Source organism: Psammomys obesus, unplaced genomic scaffold (genome assembly GCF_907164565.1).
Source record: "Psammomys obesus unplaced genomic scaffold, mPsaObe1.curated_primary_1811, whole genome shotgun sequence".
Lineage (NCBI taxonomy): Eukaryota > Metazoa > Chordata > Mammalia > Rodentia > Muridae > Psammomys > Psammomys obesus.
Window position 1 is genome coordinate 5,345,855 of NW_026586550.1, and position 26,145 is coordinate 5,371,999.

The following is a 26,145-nucleotide window of genomic DNA, read 5'->3' on the forward strand; positions in this document are numbered from 1 at the left end:
TCCTTCCTTCCTTCCTTCCTTCCTTCCTTCCTTCCTTCCTTCCTTCCTTCCTTCCTTCCTTCTTTCTTTTTCCTTTTTTTTTTTTTTTTTGACAGGGTTTCTTTCTGTAGCTCTTGCTGGAGCTCACTCTGTAGACCAGCCTGACTTCCTACTCACAGAGATCTGCCTGCTTCTGCTTCCTGAGTGCTGGGATTAAAAGCGTGCACTGCCAACCCCATCTCATTTCATGACTCTTATTAAGTATTGCTTTTATATGAATGATTTAGTTTTTAGGGTCATATTTGTGTCCATAATCAGCTTTAATGGTGTCACCCTGTTGTAAATGGTGTTATTATTGCCTTTAGCTACCCCTGTCTGAAATATGTAGAAGCATGACCTAAGCTGGTAATAGCTGTTGACCTTAATTCCTCTAGGAGTTGGTGTGCTTTTTTTTCTCTTTAGGATTGCTTGATGTTACCTTTTTTCTTTCTCATCTTTCCCCTCCCCCTAGTAGCTTTCAAGTTCTCCTCTTCACCTTTTTTTCATTCCTAAGTAATAATACTTAGAATATTCCCTTCAACTTTTTTCTTTCAAAAAAGAAAAGATCATTATCATATAGAGAAGTAATTGTACTCACACAAAGAGTGGTTACACCACGTGTGCTCCTTACCACCTTGCAGTTACCATGGTCTTTTAGTTTCTCCGTCTATTTACTGTAGGCATTCCTGTATGGTTTGATTCATTCAGTCCTTGTCTTTAAAATCTTTTAAGCCATCTTAAAAGCATGGTTTTTTTTTTTTTTTTTTTACTGTATTTTCCTTTCTCCATTTCACTTCCATCTGTTGAATCAGATTGGATCAGGCTATTATGATAGTAATATGTATGCAAAAGCACATTTACCTTCATATGCATGTGAATATGAAAAAATGAGAAAGCTTGTTCTTTATAAATACACATATGACCTTAGCCAACAGAGCTCTGTCTGGCTCATGATCACCATGAGAATAAACTATTAAAAAGTTCATACAGTGTACCTTGATTTAGTCTTGGTTTCAAAGAGTGACTTATTAAAAGTTGAGTCAAGCCAGTGTAGTGTGAGTTTGAAACTGCATAGGGCCACATAGTGAGACCCTGTCTCAAAGCAAACAACCTAAACCAAACAAAACACCCCCCTCAAAAGAAGTTGATTTTAGTCATCAGCATTGAGATTGTAGTGAAATTATGAGTTGATATAACTAACTATTCACCATGTGTCTGTGGACAAGCAATGTGTGTGGGAGTAAATAGTACTCACAGCTTTGCTGTGGTGCCCTACATGCCTTTATGCATTCTTTTGTTAAGATTTTCTTTTACTTTTCTCTTTTGTTCTATCTATCCTCGCCTCTCCTAAAGGGCCAGACTAGGCTAATTCACACGATACTGTGCAGTCTGATATTGCTTGCAGTTCCCATGAACTCCCTTTAGACAGTGCCTTAAATACTACTCTTTCTTTTCTATGGTTCTGCAAGACTCTTTAGTTGTACTTACTTGGCCTTCTTTTCCCTTTCAGGTCTCAGCTGTGGAGTCTCTGGAGGGCCCGCTGCTCCAGGTGGAAGGACTCAGTGACCTCAGGCTGGAACTTCACAGCAAGAAGATGAATCTGCACTTGGTTCTCATAGAGGAACTGCACCGGCATCTGTATATCAAATCCACTAGTCGGGTTGTGCATCATAACAAGGAAAAAGGGAAGATGAGGTTGGTTAAGGAACTCCTCTACTCTAGTGTCTTGTGGAAGTAACATTATTTGAAGAAGCATTCTTTTTTAAAAATTCTGTTCAATTTATTTATTTATTATGTATACAATGTTCTGTTTGCAAGTACACCTGCATGCCAGAAGAGGGCACCAGATCTCAATGCAGATAGTTGTGAGCCAACATGTGGTTCCTGGGAATTGAACTCAGGACCTCTGGAAAAGCAGCCAGTGCTCTTTACCTCTGAGCCATCTCTGCAGTTCCCTGAAGAAACATTCTTTTTATTCCAGAATATTGTGATTTATTTTCCTTATCCTGTAATATCTCTGAACTCATAGATGGTTTCATAATAGCAAATATGCTATATTCAGAGAGGCTAACATAAAAGTGCGTTCAGTCATTCATTGCATATTTGTTATGGTTCTCCTGTAAGGATATGTAAAAAACATTTCCTGTGGGTCTGTTACATATGGATCAGAGACACTCTTGTGCTCTCAAAGGGAAGTGAGAAAAAATGTTGATCAGTGACCAGTTGACCAGTTGACCAGTGAAGTCAGTGAAAATAAAAATCCTGAGCTATATGAACTGAAGTTTCAAGATTTAGTATGGTCTCCTCAGCTTTAGCAAATTTGTTTTGGAATAGCTCAGAAGAGGCTTAAGGAATAAACTCTGTTTTGACTGGTTATAGCATGGCCCTATGTTTAACAGGCCAGATAGGCTCAGGAAAGCTATTAAGTCAGTGTAGACCTGGAGTGGACTAACACTAGATCTTAAGATAGTAGATTATTGGAGTTATATAGAACCTGCACATAATGGATGTCCTCACATTCCTAGAGGGAAATGTAAGATATTTTCAGAAGGTCTTTCAAACACAATCTGCTGAAATACACACGTTTATGCCTTTCCATCCAGCTGTATACCAGGAGAGAACTGGAATTAGTGAATGCTGGGAATGAAGTCTTTCAAGTCTTGTGCTATGTGAACAACAAAGATGTTTTTATATGTGATGCTTCAGTATAGTCAGAGACTCAGACATTGAAAGAGATATTTCTGCTTCTGTTTAGCAAATGGGTAGTAGATAAACTAGGTCTACATATTAAGCCAGTGAGTTTGTACTCCAGAATTACTTCAAGCTTTCTTCTTTCTATTTTCTTTTGAGACAGGGTTTCTCTCTGTAACCCTGGCTGGCTTGGAACTTGCTTTGTAGACCAGGGTGGCCTTGAATGCACGGAGATCTGCCTGCCTCTGCTTCCTAAGTGCTGGAATTAAAAGTGTGCATCACCCCATCTGGCTACTCCACTCTATTTAATATTATTATATCTTCACCCTTGATTTGTCTTATGAAGACATGGCTCTTTTCTTTTCCTTCATTATTTTCTGATTTCTGTAGAATTACGGTGCCAGTGATTACTGTTTCATTATATTATTTTTGATGGATATTTTGCAGCTCAGTCTGATTTAACCAACTTTTATGAACATTTGCTCTTTGGCAGCCACTGTACCAAGCCATTGTTATAGAGGTTACTGACATACTAGTTTTTAGAGAGTGCAGAAATTAACTCACTTCTGTTGGCCTTTGACAATCAGATCTGCCAAATTAGCTGTATCTGGGAATTTTGTAAATAGTTGAGCTCATCTTTACTAACCCAAGGATTATAAATCAGCATTTACAAATCCAAGGAGCAGAAATATGCTATAATTAAAAAAACAAATGTTTTTTATAAGATGGATAACTTCCTACTGTTCTTTTTAAAAAAATGGAAGAACAGATTTTATGGATTTGAAAACCAAACACAAATTGAAGAAAATCCTAGCAAGATAATTTGTGGTTACTTTGTGGCCAGAAAGTCCTTGGATGAGTTATAGTGGTAGTGGGATTTGGGTAAATTCTAGTGGTAGTTGGATTTGGTTGGTGTGCTGTAGCCTAGGATGTTACATAGTTTTGTCATCTTACACTGTGTTGCTTACTATGTTACCAATCCCACAGCACTCACAATATACACTGATAGGTATCAGTAATTGATGTGTTATCAACTGAGCTGTGGATTATTCTGAATTCAGTAAAAATAAAGTTACCATGTGTATTTAAAAAATATCTCCTATCCACATTTCTTTCAAATTAAAACAATTCAGAACATTCTTACTAATTACAATCTTCAAGAGAATAAGTCTTTCATTTATTTGTTTTCTAAAATAATTCCCAGAAATTCAAACACCTTTGGGAAAATTAATACCTTTTCAGTTTTGTCTCTGAAGCATGGTGAGAGGGGCCTTTTCTCTTTTTTGAAACAAAAGCTAAGGTTCATTTACTGTGATAGCCTGCAATGGCACCCACCTCTCTGCTGAGCTCCATGTCTCTAGTCTGTAATGAGTAGGTGTGGAGGCTTTCTCTGAAAGTTCTGGAACAAAGTTCTTCCATAGAAATCCAGCAGAAGCCACACGTGAGTGTGCACACCTTTAATCCTCGCACTTGGGGAGGCAGGCACAGGTGGATCTCTGTTCGAAGCCAGCCTGGTCTACAAAGTGAGTTCCAGGACAGCTAGAGCTGTCTCAAAAAACCCAAAATAAAAAAGAAGTCCAGGACAAACCCTAGAAATTATTTCCAGAGTTACTTGCCCTTTAACTAGTGGTTACAGAGGAGAAAAATTAAGGCCTAAGGGAAAGTTTGTGTGTGTGTGTGTGTGTGTGTGTGTGTGTGTGTGTGTGAGAGAGAGAGAGAGAGAGAGAGAGAGAGAAAGAGAGAGAAAGAGAGAAGGAAAGAGGGAAATATCAGTGAATTACTTTTTCTAAAATTTTGTTGGCATTTTAGGGTCCTTCTGACTTTGACTATGAAGTTTGGCAACTATATTTTTAAAGTAGTAAGCCACTTTTTACCTTGTGTTTATCAGAAATATACTTTTAGGTTTATACTGAGAAAGTAATTGTAGATTATGGTCTAAGGTGAATCCCATGTCATCTGTGTTGATAGAAGTATGCACCATTACGCTCTCAGTGGGTACATACCATCATTTGTACACAGGCACTACCATTGCATTTTTAGTGCAAACATACCAGCATCCATACTTAGGCATAACCTGTACTGGTTTATTCTTAGAAATTACAGGCAGTATTCCAGCTATACATAAGCCTCTGTTTTTCTGCTCATTGATAGTTTTACTTATCCTGCTATACAAATAACTCCTTCAGTTCTTTAAATATTTGTAAACTATGTATATAATTTTCCTGTCATTTAACGTTGAAATTAACTTTTTCAAAATTGCTCAGTAGAAACACTGTAATCCTCAGTGATTATCTTGTTTCTATGGCCTGCATGTCTGGGGACTAGGGAGGTGTGCCAACTACAAGACTTCATTTTGTAGTTGGGAATAAAATCCAGGTGGAAGAAGAGTTAAGGTTAAAAAAAATGAGAATACAAAGAGACATGGTGGTGTACACAGGGCAGCTGTAGCTCAGTGATTTTGATGCTAAGGCAGGAACTCTAGCTACATAGTAGGACCTTGTTTCACAAAATCAAAACAATGAGCAACAGTTCATTGGACATATAGACTGCTGGATTTAGTTAGGTTGGTTTAACTACTTAAAAGCTTGATGGTTTCTATAGCCATAGAGAAGATTTAAGTGGAAATAACTATCCCAATTAATTTCCTATTACTTTACATATCTGAATTGAGTTTCACATTAGCTGGGAGTGATGGTGTCTGTTAGAATGTGTGATGTTTGCTTTACCTTAATCACACTTTCATAGTCAACACTGAGCACAGTGCCAACTACTAACACATTGCAGAAATTATCTGGGTAATGATTCCTACTCACCATAATCAGTGAAAAGTTAGCGACTATCACAGTGTCTTCAAGTCCTAGGATAATGGGTCATATGGCATTATCATGGAAATAAAGTAATATGACTGTGAGGGATGATTTTACTCTTTAACAATTTTTTCAAAGGTTTCAAAAAAGTATTGTCTTCTTCTTAGTTAAAAATGCAGGGATATAACTCATAGTTAACATTCTCACCCAGCAGGGTCTTTGATCACCAACATTGTTCAAAGGGGGGAAAAGAAGAGACTACAGCTAACACTTAGACTTAGTGCTTTGGTTCCAGAAGGATCATGGTAAGAGCATGGGGAAATATTACAGTGGACTAGGTCCGGATCAGGGGTTTATAATATGTAGGTGGGTCCCTACCCCCTTGGAGGTCAAATGACCCTTTCCAAGGGATTGCATGTCAGATATCCTGCATATCAGATATTTACATTATGATTCATAACAGTAGCAAAATTAGTTATGAAGTAGCAATGAAAATAATTTTATGGTTGGGGTCACCACAACATGAAGAACTGTATTAAAGGGCCGCAGCACTGGGAAGGTTGAGATCCACTGGTTGCTCCTGATTAGATCTGTTTCTCCATCTTGTCTCAAGTCTTTCCAGTAGGCTTGGTTTTTTCCTTCTCTTGTGCCTGCTCTCCTTTTAAAGAATTAGTTTGTGAATGATCTGCTGCTGCTGTTGCTGTGTTTTGGTCTGGAGCAAAGTGAGAACTGTAGCTTGTACTCGTGGGTTAACTTAGAGAACCTTCTGCTGTCAGGCAGTGTGGTTGAAGTTGTGGCTAGGGTCCAAGCTGCACTTGTAAATTAAGAGGTTTCCTTGAAAATAAAATTATAGTTGTCATTTATAGTCTTTATTTTATCTATAACCAACTTATTTATTTTAGTATCTTCAAATTAGATGATGAGAGACCAGGCTTTATTGAAACAATAATGCTGAATAAATCTGTTTGAGAAATTATTTAAGTTGGTCTTTATAGTGATTCTTAACTTAACAAAACTTATGAGTTTGTTTTAAAGAAAATGAAAAGGGATAAAGGGATAAACGCCTGAAAAATAAGTAAAAAATAAACTTGAAGAACATAAGCTTAAATGAGGGTTTAATACTATTAAACCTTCATTTAGTTACACCATGGTGTCTCGTGAACTTTATTTACTTACAACCAATCTTCACTATAGGTAACAATGGGGGTCAGATAGTTGCTTAGTGTAATTTTTTTTTTTTTTTTTTTTTTTTTTTGAGGCAGGGCTTCTTTGTGTAGCCCTGGGTGTTCTGGACTTACTTGTAGACCAGGCTGTCCTGAATTCACAGAGATCCAACTGCCTCTGCCTCCTTGAGTTTTGCGATTTCAGGTGTGCACCACTGTGCCTGGCTTTGCTTGTTATAATTTTATTATGAGATGGTTATCTAGACAATCCACAGTATACTTATAATAACTGTGTTAACATTTGGGACTGTTAGAGGTCATCTTTAAACCTCTAGCTGTGGCAACTGCTACATTGGCAATGTACTGGTGAGGTGTTTGAGGTCTGGGCACTGAATGTGACTTCAGTTGGGTTTGGAAAAAGTAGTAACTGCTGCTTGCTTTCCCCACAGTTCTCACAGCAAAGATGCCTCTCCTGGTCCTCTTATTGATGTTACAAACATCCCTACTCCATGCAAATTCCTTGATGCCACTCAGTATTCGGCTGCTGGAAGCTCAAATGGTAAGTTATTTTCTACATGACTCAGGTCAGTCTTAGTATATTAGAAAGCCAGGCAAAGACCTTTGGGATCCTGGAATGTTATGCCCTTTGGAATCCTTGCAGGAAAGAGATAGAAAACCATTGGCTGAACCTGTTGCCTTACCTGATGTAAAAACTGTCACCTAATTGGCCTGCCTGCAGATTCTAGCTCTGAATGTGTTTTATTTCAGTGGTCCTGTTAAGTTTCCTAAACTTTAATTTTTTTTAATTTTTATTTTTTTGTATTAATTACAGGGTATTTGCTTTGTATCCCAGCTGTAGCCCCCTCCCTTATTCCTTCCCAATCCCACCCACCACTCATTATCTCCTCCCATGCCCTCTCCAAGGCATGGTCCTTGGAGGGAAGGTCCTCCTCCCCTTCCATCTGACCCTAGCTTATCAGGTCTCATCAGGACTGGCTGCATTGTCCTCCTCTGTGACCTGGCAAGGCTGTTCCGCCCTCAGGAGGAGGTGGTCAAAGAGCCAGCCACTGAGTTCATGTCAGAGACAGTCTCCGTTCCCATTACTAGGTAACTCACTTGGATACTGAACTGCCATGTGCTACACCTGAGCAGGGGTTCTAGGTAATATCCATGAATGGTCCTTGGTTGGAGTATCAGTCTCAGAAAAGACCCCTGGCCCTAGATATTTTGATACTGTTGCTCTCTTTGTGGAGCTCCTGTCCTTTCCAGGTCTTACTATCTCTCCCTTTCCTAAGATTCCCTGCAGTCTGCCCAAAGTTTGGTTATGAGTCTCAGCCTCTGCTTCGATACCCTGTGGGGTAGAGTCTTTTAGAGGACCTTTGTGGTAGGCTTCTGTCCTGTTTCCTGTTTTCTCCTACTTCTAATGTCCATCCTGTTTTTTTTTTTTTTTTTTTTTTTTTTGAGTGAGGATTGATCTTGCTACCCAGAGCTTGGTTTCTTTAGGTATGTAGATTTATATAGGTTTATCTTATATTATATGCCTAATATCCACTTATAAGTGAGTATATCTGTGTGTGTCTTTCTGCTTTTGGGATACCTCACTCAGGATGATCTTTAATAGATCTCACCATTTGCCTGCAAATTTCATGATTTCCTTGTTTTTAATTCCATTGTGTAAATGTACCACAATTTCTGTATCCATTCCTCTGTTTAGGGACATCTGGGTTGTTTCCAGGTTCTGGCTATTACAAATAAAGTTGGTACGAATGTGGTTGAACTAATGTCCTTATTGTGTACTTGAGCATCTTTTGCATATATGCCTAGGAGTGGTATGGCTGGATTTGAAGAAAGCACTATTCCTAATTGTCTGAGAAAACTCCAGATTGATTTCCAAAGTGGTTGTACAAGTTTATATTCCCACCAGCAATGGAGGAGGGTTCCCCTTTCTCCACATCCTCTCTGCATATATTGTCACTTTAGTTTTTGATCTTAGCCATTCTGATGGGTGTAAGGTGAAATCTCAGGGTCGTTTTGTTTTGCATCTCCTTGATGGCTAATGACGTTGAGCATTTCTTTAAGTGTTTCTCTGCCATTCTATATTCCTCTACAGAGAATTCTCTGTTTAGCTCTGTTCCCCATTTTTTAATTGGATTACTTGGTTTGTTGCTTTTTAACTTCTTTAGTTCTTTATATATTCTGGATATTAGCGCTCTGTCAGATATAGGTTGGTTAAGATCTTTTCCCAGTCTGTAGGTAGTCGTTTTGTTCTTATGACAGCGTCCTTTGCTTTACAGCATGAGGTCCCATTTATTGATTGTTGATCTTTGAGCCATTGCTGTTGGTGTTCTGTTCAGGAAGTTGTCTCCTGTGTCAATGAATTCTAGGTTCTTCCCCACTTTTTCTTCTAACCAATTTAGAGTATCTGGTTTTATGTTGAGGTCTTTGATCCACTTGGACTTTAGTTTTGTGCAGGGTGATAAATATGGGTCTATTTTCATTTTCTGCATGTAGACATCCAGTTGGACCAGCACCATTTGTTGAAGATGCTCTCTTTTTCTCCATTGAATAGTTTTGGCTTCTTTGTCAAAAATCAAATATCCATAGGTGTATGGGTTTATTTCTGAATCTTCTATTTTATTCCATTGATCCACCATTCTGTTTCTCTGCTAGTACCATGCAGTTTTTATTACTGTTGCTCTCTAGTACAGCTTGGGATCAGGGATAGAGATAACTCCAGACGATTTGTTGTTGTACAGGATCATTTTGGCAATTCTGGGTTTTTTATTTTTCATATTAAGTTGAGAATTATTCTTTCAAGGTCTGTAAAGAATTGTGTTGGTATTTTGATGGGAATTGCATTTAATCTGTAGATTGCTTTTGGGAGGATGGCCATTTTCACCATGTTAATTCTACCGATCCATGAGCATGGGAGATATTTCCATCTTCTGATATCTTCTTCTATTTCTTTCTTCAGACACTTGAAATTTTTTTTCAAATAGGTCTTTCACTTGCTTGGTTAGAATCACACCAAGGTACTTTATGTTATTAGTAACTTTTGGGAAGGGTGTTATTTCCCTAATTTCTTTCTCGGCCCTTTTGTCTTTTGTATACAGGAGGGCTTCTGATTTTTTTGAGTTAATTTTGTATCCAGCCACTTTGCTGAAGGTGTTAATCAGCTGTAGGAGTTCCCAGGTAGAGTTTTTGGGGTAGGCTTTTTGCTATTTGGGAGGATGGCCATTTTCACCATGTTAATTCTACTGATCTGTGAGCATGGGAGATATTTCTATCTTCTGATATCTTCTTCTATTTCTTCAGAGACTTGAAGTTTTTTTTTCAAATAAGTCGTTGTTGTTGAGGTCTAGCTTTATTCCATGGTGGTCAGATAGAATACAGGAGATTATTTCCATTTTCTTGTTTCTGTTGAGGCTTGCTTTGTGACTGTCTATATGATCTGTTTTGGAGAAGGTTCCATGAGGTGTTGAAAAGAAGGTATACATTCTTTTGAGTTAGGGTGAAAAGTTCTGTAGATATCTATTAGGTCCATTTGATTTAGGCCCTGTATAAGTTCCTTTATTTCCCTATTTGGCTTCTGTCTAGATGATCTGTCTCTTGGTGAGAGTAGGGTGTTGAAGTCTTTCACTATTAAGGTGTTGGGATCGATGTGTGATTTAAGCTTTAATAATGTTTCATTTACAAATGTAGGTGCTCTTGTATTTGGGGCATAGATGTTCAGAATTGTGATGTCTTTCTGGTGGATTTTCCTTTGGTGAGAATGTAGTGTCCCTCCTCATCTTTTTTGATTAATTTGGTTGATAGTCTATTTTATTAGATATTACGATAGCTACCCCAGCTTGTTTTCTGGATCCCTTTGCTTGAAAAACATTTTTCTAGCCCTTTGCTCTGAGGTAGTGTTTTATCTTTGTTGCAGAGGTGTGTTTGTTGGATGCAGCAGAAAGTTGGATCCTGTTTTCTCTGTGTCTTTTTATTAGAGAGTTGAGTCCATTTATGTTGATAGATAATAGTGTCCAGTGAATGTTAATTTCTTTTGTTGTGGAATTGGTAGTGTTGCTGTGTTTTGTTTCTTGCATCCTTTTGATTTATTGTTGTGAAATTATCTGTATAGTATGTTTTCTTCCTTGGATTGGATTTTTCTTTCTGGCATCTTCTGTAGGGCTGCGTTGCTATGTACATATTGTTTAAATTTGTTTTTGTCATGGAATATTTTATGTTCTTCATCTTTGTTGATTGAAAGCTTTGCTGGGTAGAGTAGTTTGGTTTGCATTGGTGGTCCCTTAAAGTCTGCATGACATTTGCCCAGGCCCTTCTGGATTTGATGGTTTCTGTTGAGAAGTCTGGTGTGATTCTGAGAGGTCTACCTTTGCATGTTACTTGGCCTTTTTCCCTTGCTGCTTTTAATATTTTTTCTTTGTTATGTAGGGTTAGTGTTTTGACTATGATATGTCTCTTGCAGGACCAGTCGGAAAGCACAGGGCTTCCCCATGTTCTCTACTCTCTGATTTGATCCTGCTGGAGTAAATGCTTTTGTAGGCTAACAGTCAGCTCAGTGGTGCTGGAGCCTCAGATTTTGGCGTCCAGTGGCACTGTGTGCTGTGCTAGGAGCCACCTGCACTAGGGGCCGGGCACTATGCTTGGTGGCAGACTCTGCGGGTCCCCTCTGTAGCATTCACCTCTGCCATGGAAGGATTATGGCGGCTGGCTCTGGGGGAGTGCTGGGGGAAGGGGGATTGAGTATTCTTTGTCCCAGATCCTGAGCAGGGGTTTCTTTGCTACGAGCAGTTGGCACTGGAGGATGGCACTACGCTTTTTGGCAGACCCTGCGGGCTGCCTCAGCTGCCTCTCCCAAAGAGGAAGTAGGGAGGTGGATATGGGGAAGTGTCTGAGGACTGAGCCCCCTGGACAAGGCCACAGAGGGGTCAGCGGGTGACCTGAATCCAAATGGTTAGTCCCCTTTCTCCCTGGAAGACTTGATGTCATTGTTCTGGGTCTGTTCAGCAGACCCTCCACTCACCAATTTTGGAGTTTCAGATCCTTTGCCCCAAATATGGTGCACACTGGTCCCCGCCATCTTGGATCTCCCTAAACTTTCAAATGAATACTCATTGGTAGAATTTGTGATTTTCTTTTTGGTTATAATATTTATTGCCTTTGCCTGGTGATGGTGCGATGTTGCATAAATATCAGGCTTCATGGTAAGGCTGAGGGATGTTAATTGCCTGAGTTCCCAAGTCAGCACAAAGTCAGGGTTTAACACACACCAGCAGGGGCTAAGCAGTTAAGTAGCTCTGTAGAGTAGTCTCAAGGAAGACATCATCAAATGTGCCACATGAGCTATAGGGACGTATACACATTATTTCATATTTTTTCTTTTTTTGGTTTACTTAGTTTCTAATTTTTTCTAAATCTCTAACTCTAGTTGTTATTGTTATACCGTACAGACATTTTTTAAAATTTTTTATTTAACTTTTATTAATTACACTTTATTCACTTTGTATCCCCCCATAAGCCCCTCCCTTTTCCCCTTTCTGCATGCATGCTCCTCCCCAAGTCCACTGATAGGGGAGGTCCTCCTCTCCTTCTTTCTGATCTTAGTCTATCAGTTCTCATCAGAAGTGGCTGCATTGTCAGGGTTCTAGGTTATCTCCATGAATAGTCCTTGGTTGGAGTATAAGTCTCTGGGAAGTTCCCTGTGTTCAAATTTTCTTGTTCTGTTGCTCTCCTTGTGGTGTTCCTGTCCTCTCCAGCTCTTACTATTTCCCACTTCTTACATAAAATTTCATTCACTCTGTCTGACAGTTGGCCATCAGGCTCAGCATCTGCTTTGACAGTCTGCATGGCAGAGGCTTTCAGAGGCCCTCTGTGGCAGGTTCCTAGTTTGTTTCCTGTTTTCTTCTTCTTCTGATGACCATCCTCTTTGTCTTTCAGGATGGGGATTGAACATTTTAGTTAGGGTCTTCTCTTTTCCTTAGTTTGTTTAGATGTACAGATTTTAGTGGGTTTATTCTATATTGTATGTTTATATGAGTGAGTATATACCGTGTGTGTCTTTTTGCTTCTGGGACAACTCAGTCAGGATGATCCTTTCCAGGTCCCACCATTTACCTGCGAATTTCATGATTTCCTTATTTTTCATTGCTGAGTAATACTCCATTGTATAGATGTACCACAATTTCTGCATCCATTCTTTAGTTGAGGGGCATCTGGGTTGTTTCCAGCTTCTGGCTATTACAAATAAAGCTGCTACAAACATGGTTGAGCAAATGTCCTTATTGTGTACTTGAGCATCTTTTGGATATATGCCTAGGAGTGGTATGGCTGGATCATGAGGAAGCACTATTTCTATTTGTCTGAGAAAGCACCAGATTGATTTCCAGAGTGGTTGTACAAGTTTACATTCCCACCAGCATTGTGGAGGAGGGTTCCCCTTTCTCCACAACCTCTCCAGCATGTGTTGTCACTTGAGGTTTTGATCTTGGCCATTCTGATAGGTGTAAGGCTCAGGAGTGTGAAATGATCCTGGTCAACCCAGGTACAAAGAGAGTATGAAGCTATCCCAGTCTACGTGAGACTGTTAGGAAAACCAAACCAAAACATAACACAAATCTTGTTGGGCACAAATCAAAGCATTACAGGACCCTATTACTGAAGGTTCTGGGGACTCTATTATTTTTGCTTTTATCGGGTTCTAGAGGCTGTCACTAATACATGGTCCCTTCTCTGTTCAAAATCAGCAATAGTGCTATGTATATTCTTCTCTGATTATATTTCTGACTCCCATTTCTGCCTTCTTCTGCCCTTTTTAAGGACATCTGTGATAGGATTGCATCCACCTGGGTGCTTAGACGAACCTTGATACCTTGAAATCTGTAACTTTGATGTTATTCATCTGTAGAGTCTCCTTTGCCACTTATGGTAACCTCCTCATAGGCCTTGGGGCTTGGGCATGGATGTTTGGGTATCCATCGTTTTGCTTACCATGTTCTGCAGTACAGATTTCTTGTCTTAAGTTGTCTTTAGAAAACAATGTGGGAAAAATTTGACGTTTTGAAAATTATGTGGTGAAATCTTCTAAGTCATTGCCATTCTAGTCCTTAGTACTCTATTAATCTGAATCACATTATTTTTTTTTTTAACTTTTTAAGTTTTATTTAAATAACCTCCAGTGAGAACACAGCAGACCAATCAACCCCTTCCTCAACCACAGTTCACCTCACAGGGAGGTGTGCAGATTCCCTCTCAATGGAGGCGGCCTTGGCCTCGGCCCCGAGCAGCTTCTGGGTGACCATCCACAGTGGATCGGGGTTGTTGATAGTCTCATCCACAGATATAATCAGGCACGCTGCCTCAGAGGCCACTGTAAGGGCATTGATGCGCACCATGGCTGGCTCCCATACAAAGGCCTGGAAGTTGTCGGTGATGTCCTCGTTGTTGATGTCTACCCCATACCACCTGCCTCCCTGTGCATGTTGAGCCCGCAGCTTGTTGAGGATGTTTGTGGCATCAAAGCCAGCGTTGTCACATAACTGTCGAGGAGTAATCTCCAGGGCCTTAGTATATGCCCCAATCAGCAGCTGCTGTTTCCCTGGAATGGTCTGTGAGTAATTGCGCAAGTATTTGGAGAGCTACATCTCGATGGCTCCACCACCAGCCACCACAGAGTCATTCTTGATGGCCCTCCTCACAATCATGATGGCATCATGCAGGGACCTCTCTGTCTCCTCCATAAGCTGCTCAGCACCCCCACGAAGGATGATGGTACATGTCTTGGCCTTAGTGCAGCCAGTGAAGAAATTTTATCGCTCGCCTCCAATTTGGGCCTCTTCAAACACCTGGCAGCTGCCCAGCACGTCTGGAGTCAGAGCATTCACACTGGTCTTGGCTGAATCTCCACAGGCCATCATTGTCCTCTTCAGATCCTCCTCAGGTACACGGCCAGCACAGAACATGTCCCTATCAGCAAAGTACTGTGTGGCCACATCCCCAATAGGGAGTTTGGACAAGATGACTTTGGCTCCAGACTGATGGATCTTCTCTAACTTATCATAGAGAATGTTCCACTCAGCATCAACAATTGCCTGGTAATCCCTCCACCGTGTGGATTCGGATTTCAGCATTATCTTTCTCTGCTTTCAGCTCGAGCTAAACATTTAAGAGGGCAATCTTGGGGTTCCTATACTTCTTGGGCTGCATTTTAAACCCAGCATAAGAGAAAGTCTTCTTGAATGCGACACCAGCCACTAGCCAAGATTCCTCTAGGGCACCACCCTGCACCTTCTTGATGCCAATCATCTTAAGCTGCAGCAACTCGTCCAGCATCATCACAGCGTCTACCACCATCTCGGCAAAGAAGGCCTTCTACTGGGAGATCAGCTTGGAACTCAGGGCTGTCATCGCACACTTCTCCAGCATCTTCCTCTGTTCTATTTTATCTTGCTTCTTCACAGTCACAGCAATCTCTTTGATTTTGTTAACAGCCAACTGGGTAGCTGTGTGGAAAGCTTGGATGATGATCTGAGGATGTAAACTTTCTTTGACGCACAGCTTCACCTGCTTCAAAATCTCTGCAGCCAGCAGAGTCACTGAGGTGGTGCCATCACCAACCTCAGCGTCTTGGGATCTGGCAATGTCCACTAAAGTCTTTGCTGCAGGATGGACAACATCGAGGAGTTTCAGAATTGTGGCTCCATCATTAGAAATTGTTGCTTTGCCTCGGCCATCCACAATCAGTTTGTCCATGCCCCGGGGTCCCAGGGTGGTCCTGACAGCCTCAGTGATCACCTGGCAGGCACTGATGTTGCTCACAAGCTGAGGGATGCCCTGAGAGCTATCAGTCCCCTCTTTCAGCAGGATAACTGGTGTGGGCATCATCTTGGAAGCGGTTTCAGGGACCCGCAACTCATCTGTTCTATGCCTCGGGGCCGCCCACCCATGCCCAGAATGCTCCGCGCTGGAGAAGTCCTTAGAAGCTTCTCATGAATCACATTATTAAAGGAGATTGTATAAGCAAAGAAGAGATACATTATTGAGAGACTATATAAAATGTTACTAAGTACATATAAAAGCTTGGGGCTGATGAAATATACCATAATAAAGGGCAAAAGTTTCATCTAATTCTTGGTACTGAACAGCAAGTCTTTAGCGTCTATTTGTGGACTACTGTGCAAGTCAGCTGAGAAAGTAATAGACATTTTCAGCAGGGAATTTAACATAGGCTCTTAAAACTCCCCTCTCATCTTGTGACACAGTAGGATCGAGGGTGTAATCCATTAGAATTGATACTTTTATAGAGGAAGTTCCAGTAGGGAATCCCCAGGCAGAACGGATTTCCCATTGGGGTGCCATAAATTAAGGTTGGAGGTGATTCCTGAGAATGTGCAGGTTATTATTAATTAAATAAGAATTCTGATGGCTTTTAATGAGTCATTTTGCAGATGCCTTATTTAGAGGTGCAGTTGTGTCTTTTCTTGCAGAAGTTTTCTGTCAGAGCTTGTAAATGATGCTTTGCAAACTGCATTTTGTTATTCAATGGATGCGACAGTGCTCTGAAGTCATTTTAGGTGTTGCTGTTGTTGTTACCATTGTCATCTTTATATTCATTATATGTAAGTGTAAGGTTCTGTAGGTAAAAAAAGTTGTCTGTAATTACATGTGTCTGTGTGCTAGCTAGGTAAATAAAATATCATGAATTGCAAAATTGAGGCACAGGTTTGCAGAAGCAAATAACATTAAAAGACAAATAATTGGAATTTGCATTGCTTTCCCACTTCATATTAATTAGTTTATAAATGACATAATAAAGAACAGGGTAGGTAATGAAGAACAGAAAGAAAGAAGAATGTATATAAGATTGGTTATTTGGTGGAGTTTAAGCACCTAGAATATGTAATGAACCCTTGTTAAAAATTAAAACAAGCTAGTAGAATAAAGGGAAAATATGAGCATGTTCTCTTCTTTTGTTTTCTTTTTTAATTTTTTAAAAATATTAGTTACAGTTTATTAACTTTGTATCCCAACTGTATCCCGTTTCCTCATTCCCTCCCAATCCCCCCTTCCCTCCCTCATCTCCTCCCTTCCCCTTTCCAAGTCCACTGATAGGGAGGACCTCCTCCCCTTTCATCTGATGTCCTCTTCTTAAAAGAAATCTTATACTAGTAATATATAGAAAACTATCAATCATCTATTATTTCAAAAATTGCTTTACAGATATAGGAAGTAATTCCAGAGAGATTGGATGGTTGATCTATTTCATCCAAGGTGGCCATGGCTAGAATTTGGTCTTATGGTTCCACTCTTGTGGGTCTTATCATTTCACTGTCTAGTCATTTCAGTATTTTGTAACATATGGGAAAATTGATGTCTTTTTTAGATGTAGTAGTTCATCTAAAGAATTAGGTAGAAAGTTTGGGAGAAAAGCCAGCATTTATAGTAAAAATGTTGTTTAAGCTTTTGAACTCTCAGTATGTCCTTCCATTTGGCAAAGTGCCTTTGGAACATTTTGACTGAGCAAGCTCTCCAGGGTACCCAGGCATTTCATTTGTGGCTTCTTGATTCATTTTATTCATGTCCTGCTGTGCTTTTGTGATCATGACTGTAGCAAAGCTGGACTTTTTACTTCTTTCGCTTTTGGTACAACATAGGTCAGCCAATGAAACCTAAAAGAGAACACAAATTAAATGTTTTTTTTCTTCTTCTTAGTGCTTCTGTTTTCTTGATGTGCATTTTATTTAATATAATCTTATCTGAAACTTAATATTTATTTTAAGAATTGAAGATATGGCATTAAAGGAATTCTTTCCACATGAAGTGGGAATTGTCTGATCCAATATAGGAGACCATGAAATGTTTCCTCATTGAACTCACATATACAAAACAGTGAAGTTTTGGTTTTCCAAAATTGCAGGACACTCTTTAAATTACTTCTTTCCTTAGTGAACGAAATGAGAAAATGATTGCTCCTGGGTATGGTTGAAGAGCAGGTTTTATTGTAGAAATGAGGGAGTAAAACATGACCAGCAGACTGAGCTGGGTCATGAGGGGAGAGAAGTAGGGTGAAGAGAGAGAGAGGAGAAGAGAAAAGAGAGAGAGAGGCAAGAGGAATAGGAGGAGAGCCAAGGAAATCACCAGAAGAACCAATAAGGGGACCTGGTGAAATGACAGGGTTATACAGGAAATGTAGCTGGGGGAAAGGGAGAGAGAGGAAGCCCCTGGGCTGGAGAGGGTTAGGGTTGGGGCAGGGTGAGAAGAGCTGAGAGGACTCTGTGGTACTTGGTGAGCCTGGAGACTAGCATGCACTTTGGCATGCTAATAGGCACCACAGTTAGCTATTTATCTCTAGTTTCTTTAGGACCTGACACTTAGGTTAGGGGCTTCATTTTCAATCAAGTATTCCTTTGTCTTTCTTGGTCTGGCTGATTTTGTTTATCTCCACTTCCTTTTGTATTTGCTCTTACTGAATGCTTGTGTTGACTTCTGTGATTAATCTTATGTACAACTGAAGAAAAATATATGGGAGGCAAGATAGAATAGTAAACTAATGGCCATATAGTAATAAATATAAAAAAATGCAAGATCATATTTTATTTTTTATGAACATTTACTATAAATACTATAATTAAGAATAAAATACATGATTCATATCTTAGAGATTAATATACCCATTAACCTTTGAGTCCCACTAGGTTAATTACTTCCTGCTTCACCTGCTTCCTGTTTTTTTTCTTCTTATTATAGAATATCCATTGTGTAAAATGAAGGTTTTCATTTTAGTCATATAATTTCATATTTTGAAATTATATTTTCATATTTTGAACATGGTCATATTTTGAACATGGTCAATTTCCCACTAGCGTATTTTCCATTCCTTACTCCTCACTGTTTTCCCTGTTTCTGACAAATAGTGCTCCTTTGTTTTCATGTCTTATACGTCTATTTTAAAATACACATAGAAGAGAAAATGTGTGGCATTTGTGTTTCTGAGTTTGACTTTTTCCATAATTTAATATGATTGCCTCCTGTTCCATCCATTTCCCTTTCAAGGAATATTATTGTGGTCTCTTTCAGGGCTACATACAACTCCATTATATGTATGGAGCACATTTTTGCTATTTGTTGATGAGTAATTTAGGCTGGTGTCTTTAAGAATCCGGTGGGTATGGTCAACTGAATGGTGGTGTTTCTCAGGAATTGTCACAATTCACTTCAGATGTATGGACCTGTGTGGTAACTGTGGTGTTCAGGAAAGCTCTCCTCTCATCAGAAGAGGTCCTTGTGATGGCTGCCCTGCTGCTGGGTTTCGTGCTCTGAATTTAGTGAGCAGCAGCTGTTGCTCTTAAGGTGTAATTGTTGGGTGCAGCCCTCTTGAAGAACCAGAGATTTCAACAGTTTTGTCAGTTTAGCTAGGGATAACTGATTGATCCTTGGATCAGTATCTGAGGGCTGCTGTAATGACTCTCTAGCTTTTATAGGTCTGAGAATGTAGCTGTGTACCCCAGTGCCCTAGCAGGTGGTGAGCACAGTGCTTCTGCCTGCAGTAGAAGGCTAGAGCCTAGAGTCTGCGTGAATCCAGAAAGTCTTTTGGAGCTGGGTGTTCTGAGCGTTGGACCTGATGATCTCCCTGCTGTGGGGTTTCCTTTTGACAGGAACACCCAGGCTTTGCTTTGGGGAAAGCCATTCTGTCTGTGATGGCAAGTAGAACCTGCAGGCACAGACTTACGTGGCTCCACCTTTCTGCCTTTCTGGGGATTGGGTGCCTGGGTGTCTGCTGAATCTGGGTAATTTTTCCCAAGACCTTTTTGGGGTGGTGATATCGGTTGAGTGCTCTGAGATCAGACTAGCCGTTCCCCTCCCTGTGGGTTTGCACCCGACAGAGAAACTCAGTCTCTGGTGCCCTGGGGCCCACAGTTTTATTTGGGGCAGCAAGTCAGGTGCATAGGCAGGACTCTGTGCAGGCGCCTGGGTCCCTGGCTCTGGCTGTGGGCTGTTTCCTGGGTGCCCGCGGAACCCCGAGTCTTTTCCAGGGAATGTCTGGGTGACCTAAGGTCAGTCCCAATCGTTTCCCGCACCATGGGGTTATCTCTTGACTGGAAATCTCAGTCTCTGATGTTGTGGTGTCCACAGTTCAGTCTGGGACAGTGACCAGAGCACCCTGGCGTGTGGCTCTGGGCTGGCGACCAAGCGCCTGGCAGAACTGGGATCTCTTCCATGGTTTAGCCGGGTGAGTTAAAGCTGATTGAATCACTCACCATGGGGTATCCTCTCACCTGGGAAACACAATCACTTGTGTTTTAGGGCCATAAATTCTGACTGCTGGTCACTAGTTCTGTTGTGCTGCTGTTCAGCACTAGAGTTGTACTGTCGCTGCCATTGTGCCGAATCCCAAAAAGCAGAGGAGAACTTCAGAACCCCACCAAGTGGATTCTCCCCACCCCAGGACCCAGCAAGCACCAGAAATTAACAGATAACACCTGAGACAGAGAGATGGGTAGAGGCCAGTGAAAAAGCACAACCAACAAAAGGCAAAGCTATATGGCATCTCCAGAACTCAGTTATCCAGGGACAAGTAGCGCTCGACACCCTAACATAAGCGAAATTCAAGAAAATGACCTTACATTTATGCTTATGAAGAGGTTAATGGACGAAGGAAATAAAATGTGTAAAGAATTAGGGGAAGATATGATAAAACAGATTATGGTCATCCTTAAAGAAATACAGGAAGATGCAGCCAAATAGGTTGTGGCGTTCAAAGAGGAAATGATTAAATCACTGAAAGAAATAAAAGAAGCAGAGGAATGTCCAAACAAACAGCTGAAGGAATTGAAGGAAAAACAGGAAAATACAGTCAGACAGGTGAAGGAAATCAAGAAAACAGTTCAAGATCTGAAGATAGAATTGGAAAAATTAAAGAAAACACAAATGGAGGAAATCATGGAGAGGGAGAACCTAGGAAAGAAAACATGAACTACAGAGGTAAGCATAACCAATAGACTACAAGAGATGGAAGATACAATGGAAGAAATCGATGTATCCGTCAAAGAAAATAATAAATCTAAAAAATTCCTGACACAAACCATCCAAGAAATCCAAGACAACATTAAAAGACAAAACCTAAGAATAATAGGAATAGAGGAAAAAAAAGATTCCCTTCCTCAAGGCCCAGAAAATATTTTCAACAAAATCATTGAAGAAAATTTCCCCAACTTAAAGGAGAGCCCTATAAGAATACAAGAGGCCTACAGAACAACTAATAAATTAGACCAGAAAAGAAAATCCTCCTATCACATAATAATCAAAACAGTAAGTATACAGAACAAAGAGAAAATACTGAAAGCTGAAAAGGGAAAAAGGCCAAGTAACATAAAATGGCAAACCCATCAGAATCACACCTGACTTCTTAACAGAGACTGTGAAAGCCAGAAGGGCCTGGGCGGATATCATGCAGGCTCTAAGAGAACACAGATGTCAGCCCAGGTTACTATACCCAGCAAAACTCTCAGTCCTCATAGATGGAGAAAACAAGATATTCAACGACAAAAACAAATTTCAACAATACCTACACACAAATCCAGCGTTACAGAAGATACTAGAAGGAAAAATACAACCCAAGAAAACTAACTGCTTTCAAGAAAACACAGAAAATAAATACCCTCACTACAGCAAAACAAAAAATAACCACACACACAAGCACACTATCATAGCCAACATCAAAATCAAAGGGTCTAACCGCCACTGGTCCTTAATCTCCCTCAACATCAATGGACTCAATTCTCCAATAAAAGGACACAGACTAACAGAATGGATGCGTAAACAAGACCAGCAATCTGTTACATACAGGAAACACACCTAAATCATGAAGATAGACATTACCTGAGAGTAAAGGGCTGGAAGATGGTTTTCCAAGCAAATGGACCCAAGAAACAAGCAGGAGTAGCCATTCTAATATCTAATAAAATAGATTTTCAACCAAAATTAATCAAAAGAGATACAGAAGGAGAGTTCATACTCATCAAGGGAAAAATCCATCAGGAAGATATCACAATCCTGAACATCTATGGCCCAAATACAAGGGCACCCACATTTGTAACAGGAAGTTTAATAAAACTTAAGCCACACATAGACCCCCACACATTAATAGTGGAAGAGTTCAATACCCCCCTCTCAACAAAGGACCGGTCAACAAAATAGAAATTAAACAATGAAACAATGTCTCTGACAGAGGTCATGAATCAAATTGACCTCACCGACATCTACAGAACCTTTCACCCAAACACAAAAGAATTTACCTTCTTCTCAGCACCTCATGGAACCTTCTCCAAAATAGACCATATAGTTGGTCACAAAGCAAGCCTCAACAGATACAAGAATATTGAAATAATCCCTTGTATCCTATCTGCTCACCATGGACTAAAGCTGGACCTCAGTGACAAAAATAGCAAAAGGCCTACACACACATGGAAACAGAACAACTTGCTACTAAATGACAGCTGGTTCAGAGAAGAAATAAAGAAAGAAATTAATGTCTTCCTAAAATTCAATGAAAATGAAGGCACAACATACTCAAACTTATGGGATACAATGAAAGCAGTGCTAAGAGGAAAGTTCATAGCACTAAGTGCCTTCAAGAAGAAATTCGAGACAGCTCATTCAAGCAACTTAATGGCCCACTTAAAAAACCCTAGAAAAAGAAGAAGCAGACACACCAAAAAGGAGTGGACGGCTGGAAATAATCAAACTCAGGGCTGAAATCAATCAATTAGAAACAAAAAAAACAATTCAAAGAATCAATGAAACCAAGAGCTGGTCCTTTGAGAAAATCGACAAGATAGACAAACACTTAGTCAAACTAACTAAAAGGCAGAGAGAAACTATCCAAGTCAACAAAATCAGAAACGAAAAGGGAGACATAACCACAGACACTGAAGAAAGCGAAACAATAATTAGGTCTTACTTCCAAAGTCTATATGTCACAAAATTTGAAAATCTCAAAGAAATGGACAATTTTCTTGACCGATTCTACATGCGAAAGCTGTATCAAGACTAGTTACACCAATTAAGTACTCCTATATCCCCTAAGGAAATAGAAGCTGTCATCAAAAGTCTCCCATGCAAAAAAAGCCCAGGGCCAGATGGTTTCAGCGCAGAATTCTACCAGACCTACAAAGAAGAGCTAACACCAATACTCTTCAAACTCTTCCATAAAATAGAAACAGAAGGAACACTACCAAATTCATTCTATGAAGCCATAGTCACCTTGGTACATAAACCTCACAAAGACCCAACAAAGAAAGAGAATTTCAGGCCAATCTTTCTCATGAACATCGATGCAAAAATACTCAACAAAATACTTGCAAACCGAATCCAAGAACACATAACAAATATCATCCACTACGACCAAGTAGGCTTCATCCGAGGTATGCAGGGGTTGTTCAATATATGGACATCCATCAATGTGATCCACCAGATAAACAAACTGAAGGAGAAAAACCGCCTGATCATCTCCTTAGATGCTGAAAAGGCATTTGACAAATGCCAACATCCATTCATGTTTAAAGTATTGGAGAGATCAAGGATACATGGCACATACCTGAACATAGTAAAGGCAATATACAGCAAGCCTATGGCTGATATCAAACTCAATGGAGAGAAACTTAAATCATTCTCACTGAAATCAGGGATAAGGCAAGGCTGCCCACTCTCTCCATATCTCTTCAACATTGTTCTTGAAGTCCTTCCTAGAGCAATAAGACAATTGAAGGAGATCAAGGGGATACAAATTGGAAAGGAAGAAGTCAAAGTATCACTATTTGCAGATGATATGATAGTATACCTGAGTGACCCCCAAAATTCTACCATGGGACTCCTACAGTTGATTAACACCTCCAGCAAAGTGGCTGGATAAAAAATTAACTCAAAGAAATCAGTAGCCCTCCTGTATACAAAAGACAAAAGGGTCGAGAAAGAAATTAGGGAAACAACTCCCATCAAAATAGTCACAAATGACATTAAGTATCTTGGTGTGAACCTAACCAAGCAAGTCGAAGACTTGTATGAAAAAATTTCAAGTCTCTGAAGAAAGAATTAGAAAATAGATGGAAATATTTCCCATGTTCATGGCTTGGCAGGAGTAATATAGTAAAAATGGACATCTTACCAAAACCAATCTACAGATTCATTGCAATTCCGATTAAATTACGAACACAATTCTTTACAGACCTTGAAAGAAAAAGTCTCACCTTCATATGGAACAACAAGAAACCCAGAATTTCTATAATAGTTCTCTATAACAAAAAATCTTCAGGAGGTATCTCCATCCCTGATCTCATGCTGTACTATAGAGCAACAATACTAAAAACTGCATGGTATTGGCATAGAAACAGAATGGTGGATCAATATAATCGAATAGAAGATCCTGACATAAATTCCCACACTTTTGGAAACCTGATTTTTGACAAAGATGCCAAAAGCATTCAATGGAAAAAAGATAGCATCTTCTACAAATGGGGCTGGTCTAAATGGATGTCTACATGTAGAAAAATGCAAATAGATCCATAGTTATCACCCTGCACAAAACTAAAGACCAAGTGGATCAAAGACCTCAATATAAAACCAGACACAGTAAACCGCTTAGACGAAAAAGTGGGGAAGAGCTTAGAACTCATTGGCACAGGAGACAACTTCCTGAACAGAACACCAACAGCACAGGCTCTAAGAGCAATAATCAATAAATACATGAAACTGAAAAGCTTCTGTAAAGCAAAGGACACTGTCATAAGAACAAAATGACAGCCTACAGATCGGGAAAGGATCTTTACCAACCCTATATCTGACAGAGGACTAATATGCAGTATATATAAAGAACTAAGGAAGTTAAACAGCAACAAATCAAGTAATCCAATTAAAAATGGAGTACAGAGCTAAACAGACAATTCTCAATAGAGGAATATCGAATGGCAGAGAAACACTTAAAGAAAAGCTCAACCTCATTAGCCATCCGGGAAATGGAAATCAAAACGATCCTGAGATGTCACCTTACACCCATCAGAATGGCTAAGATCAAAAGCTCAAGAGACAACACATGCTGGAGAGGTTGTGGAGAAAGGGAATCCTCCTCCACTGTCGGTGGGAATGTAAGCTTGTACAACCACTCTGGAAAGTAATCTGGCACTTTCTCAGACAACTAGAAATAGCGCTTCCTCAAGATCCAGCTATACCACTCCTAGGTATGTACCCAAAACAGTCTCAAGTACACAATAAGGACATTTGCTTAACCTTGTTTGTAGCAGTCTTATTTGTAATAGCTGGAAGCTGGAAACAGCCCAGATGCCCCTCAGTGAAGGAATGGATGCACAAATTGTGCTATATCTACACAATGGAATATTACTCAGCAATAAAAAAACGAGGAAATCATGAAATTTGCAGGTAAATGTTGGGAAGTGGAAAATATCATTTCAAGTGAGCTATCCCAGAAGCAGAAAGATGCACATGGTATATACTCACTCATATAGACATATAACATGGGATAAACCTACTAAAATCTGTACACCTAAAGAAACTAATCAAGAGCGAGGACTCTTACTAAAATGCTCAATTCCTAACCAGAAAGGCAAAGAGGCTGGACATCAGAAGAAGGAGAAAAGAGGGAACAGTCAGGAGCCTGACACAGAGGACCTCTGAAAGGCTCTGCCCTGCAGACTATCAAAGGAGATGATGAGACTTATGGGCAATCTTTGGGCAGAGTTCAGGGAATCTTAGGAAAGAAGTGGAAACAGTAAGAGCTGGAGAGGACAGGAACTCCACAAGGAGAGCAACAGAACCAAAAAATCAGAGCACAGGTGTCTTTCCTGAGACTGATACTCCAACCAAGGAATATGCACGGAGATAACCTAAGACCCCTGCACAGATATAGCCCATGGCAGTTCAGTATCCAAGTGGGTTCCATTGTAATAGGAACAGGGACTGTCTCTGACATGAACTGATTGGCCTGCTCTTTAATTACCTCCCCCTGAGGAGGAACCCGCATTATCAGGCCACAGAAGAAGACAATGCAGCCACTCCTGATGAGACCTAATTGACTAGGATCAGAAGGAAGGAAAAGAAGACCTCCCCTATCAGTGGACTTGGGGAGGGGCATGCATGTAGAGGGTGAAGGAAGGGCAGGATTGGGATGGGAGGAGGGAGGGAACCACAGGGGCATACAAAGTGAATAAAGTGTAATTAATAAAGAATTAAGAAAAAATCCGGTGGCTGTATATACATTGATTTATTGCTGGACCCTCTATTCTCTTTCATAATGTGGGCTTTTGGGCTGCTCTCATGCTGTTTTCGTTACTGTTGCTCTGTAGTATAAATTGAAGCCAGCTATTATGATATCTCCAGTGTCTCCGTTCCCTTTAGATTGTCTGGCCTTATTTATTTATTCATTCATTCATTCATTCATTCATTCATTCATTCAT

The 26,145-nt window shown here is 40.1% G+C and overlaps 1 protein-coding gene and 1 pseudogene across 2 annotated transcripts in view; one reads left to right on the forward strand and one right to left on the reverse strand.

Annotated features, from left to right (window-relative positions):
* Nucleotides 1-26,145, forward strand: part of Exoc4 (exocyst complex component 4) — an 824,181-nt gene that overhangs the window by 55,727 nt on the left and 742,309 nt on the right. For both annotated transcript variants that reach the window (XM_055602012.1, XM_055602013.1), the window contains exons 4-5: nucleotides 1,529-1,713; nucleotides 7,129-7,238. In XM_055602012.1, the coding sequence (XP_055457987.1) occupies nucleotides 1,529-1,713; nucleotides 7,129-7,238 (295 nt within the window). The remainder of the gene's footprint in view (nucleotides 1-1,528; nucleotides 1,714-7,128; nucleotides 7,239-26,145) is intronic.
* Nucleotides 13,934-15,671, reverse strand: LOC129672523 (T-complex protein 1 subunit eta-like; annotated as a pseudogene).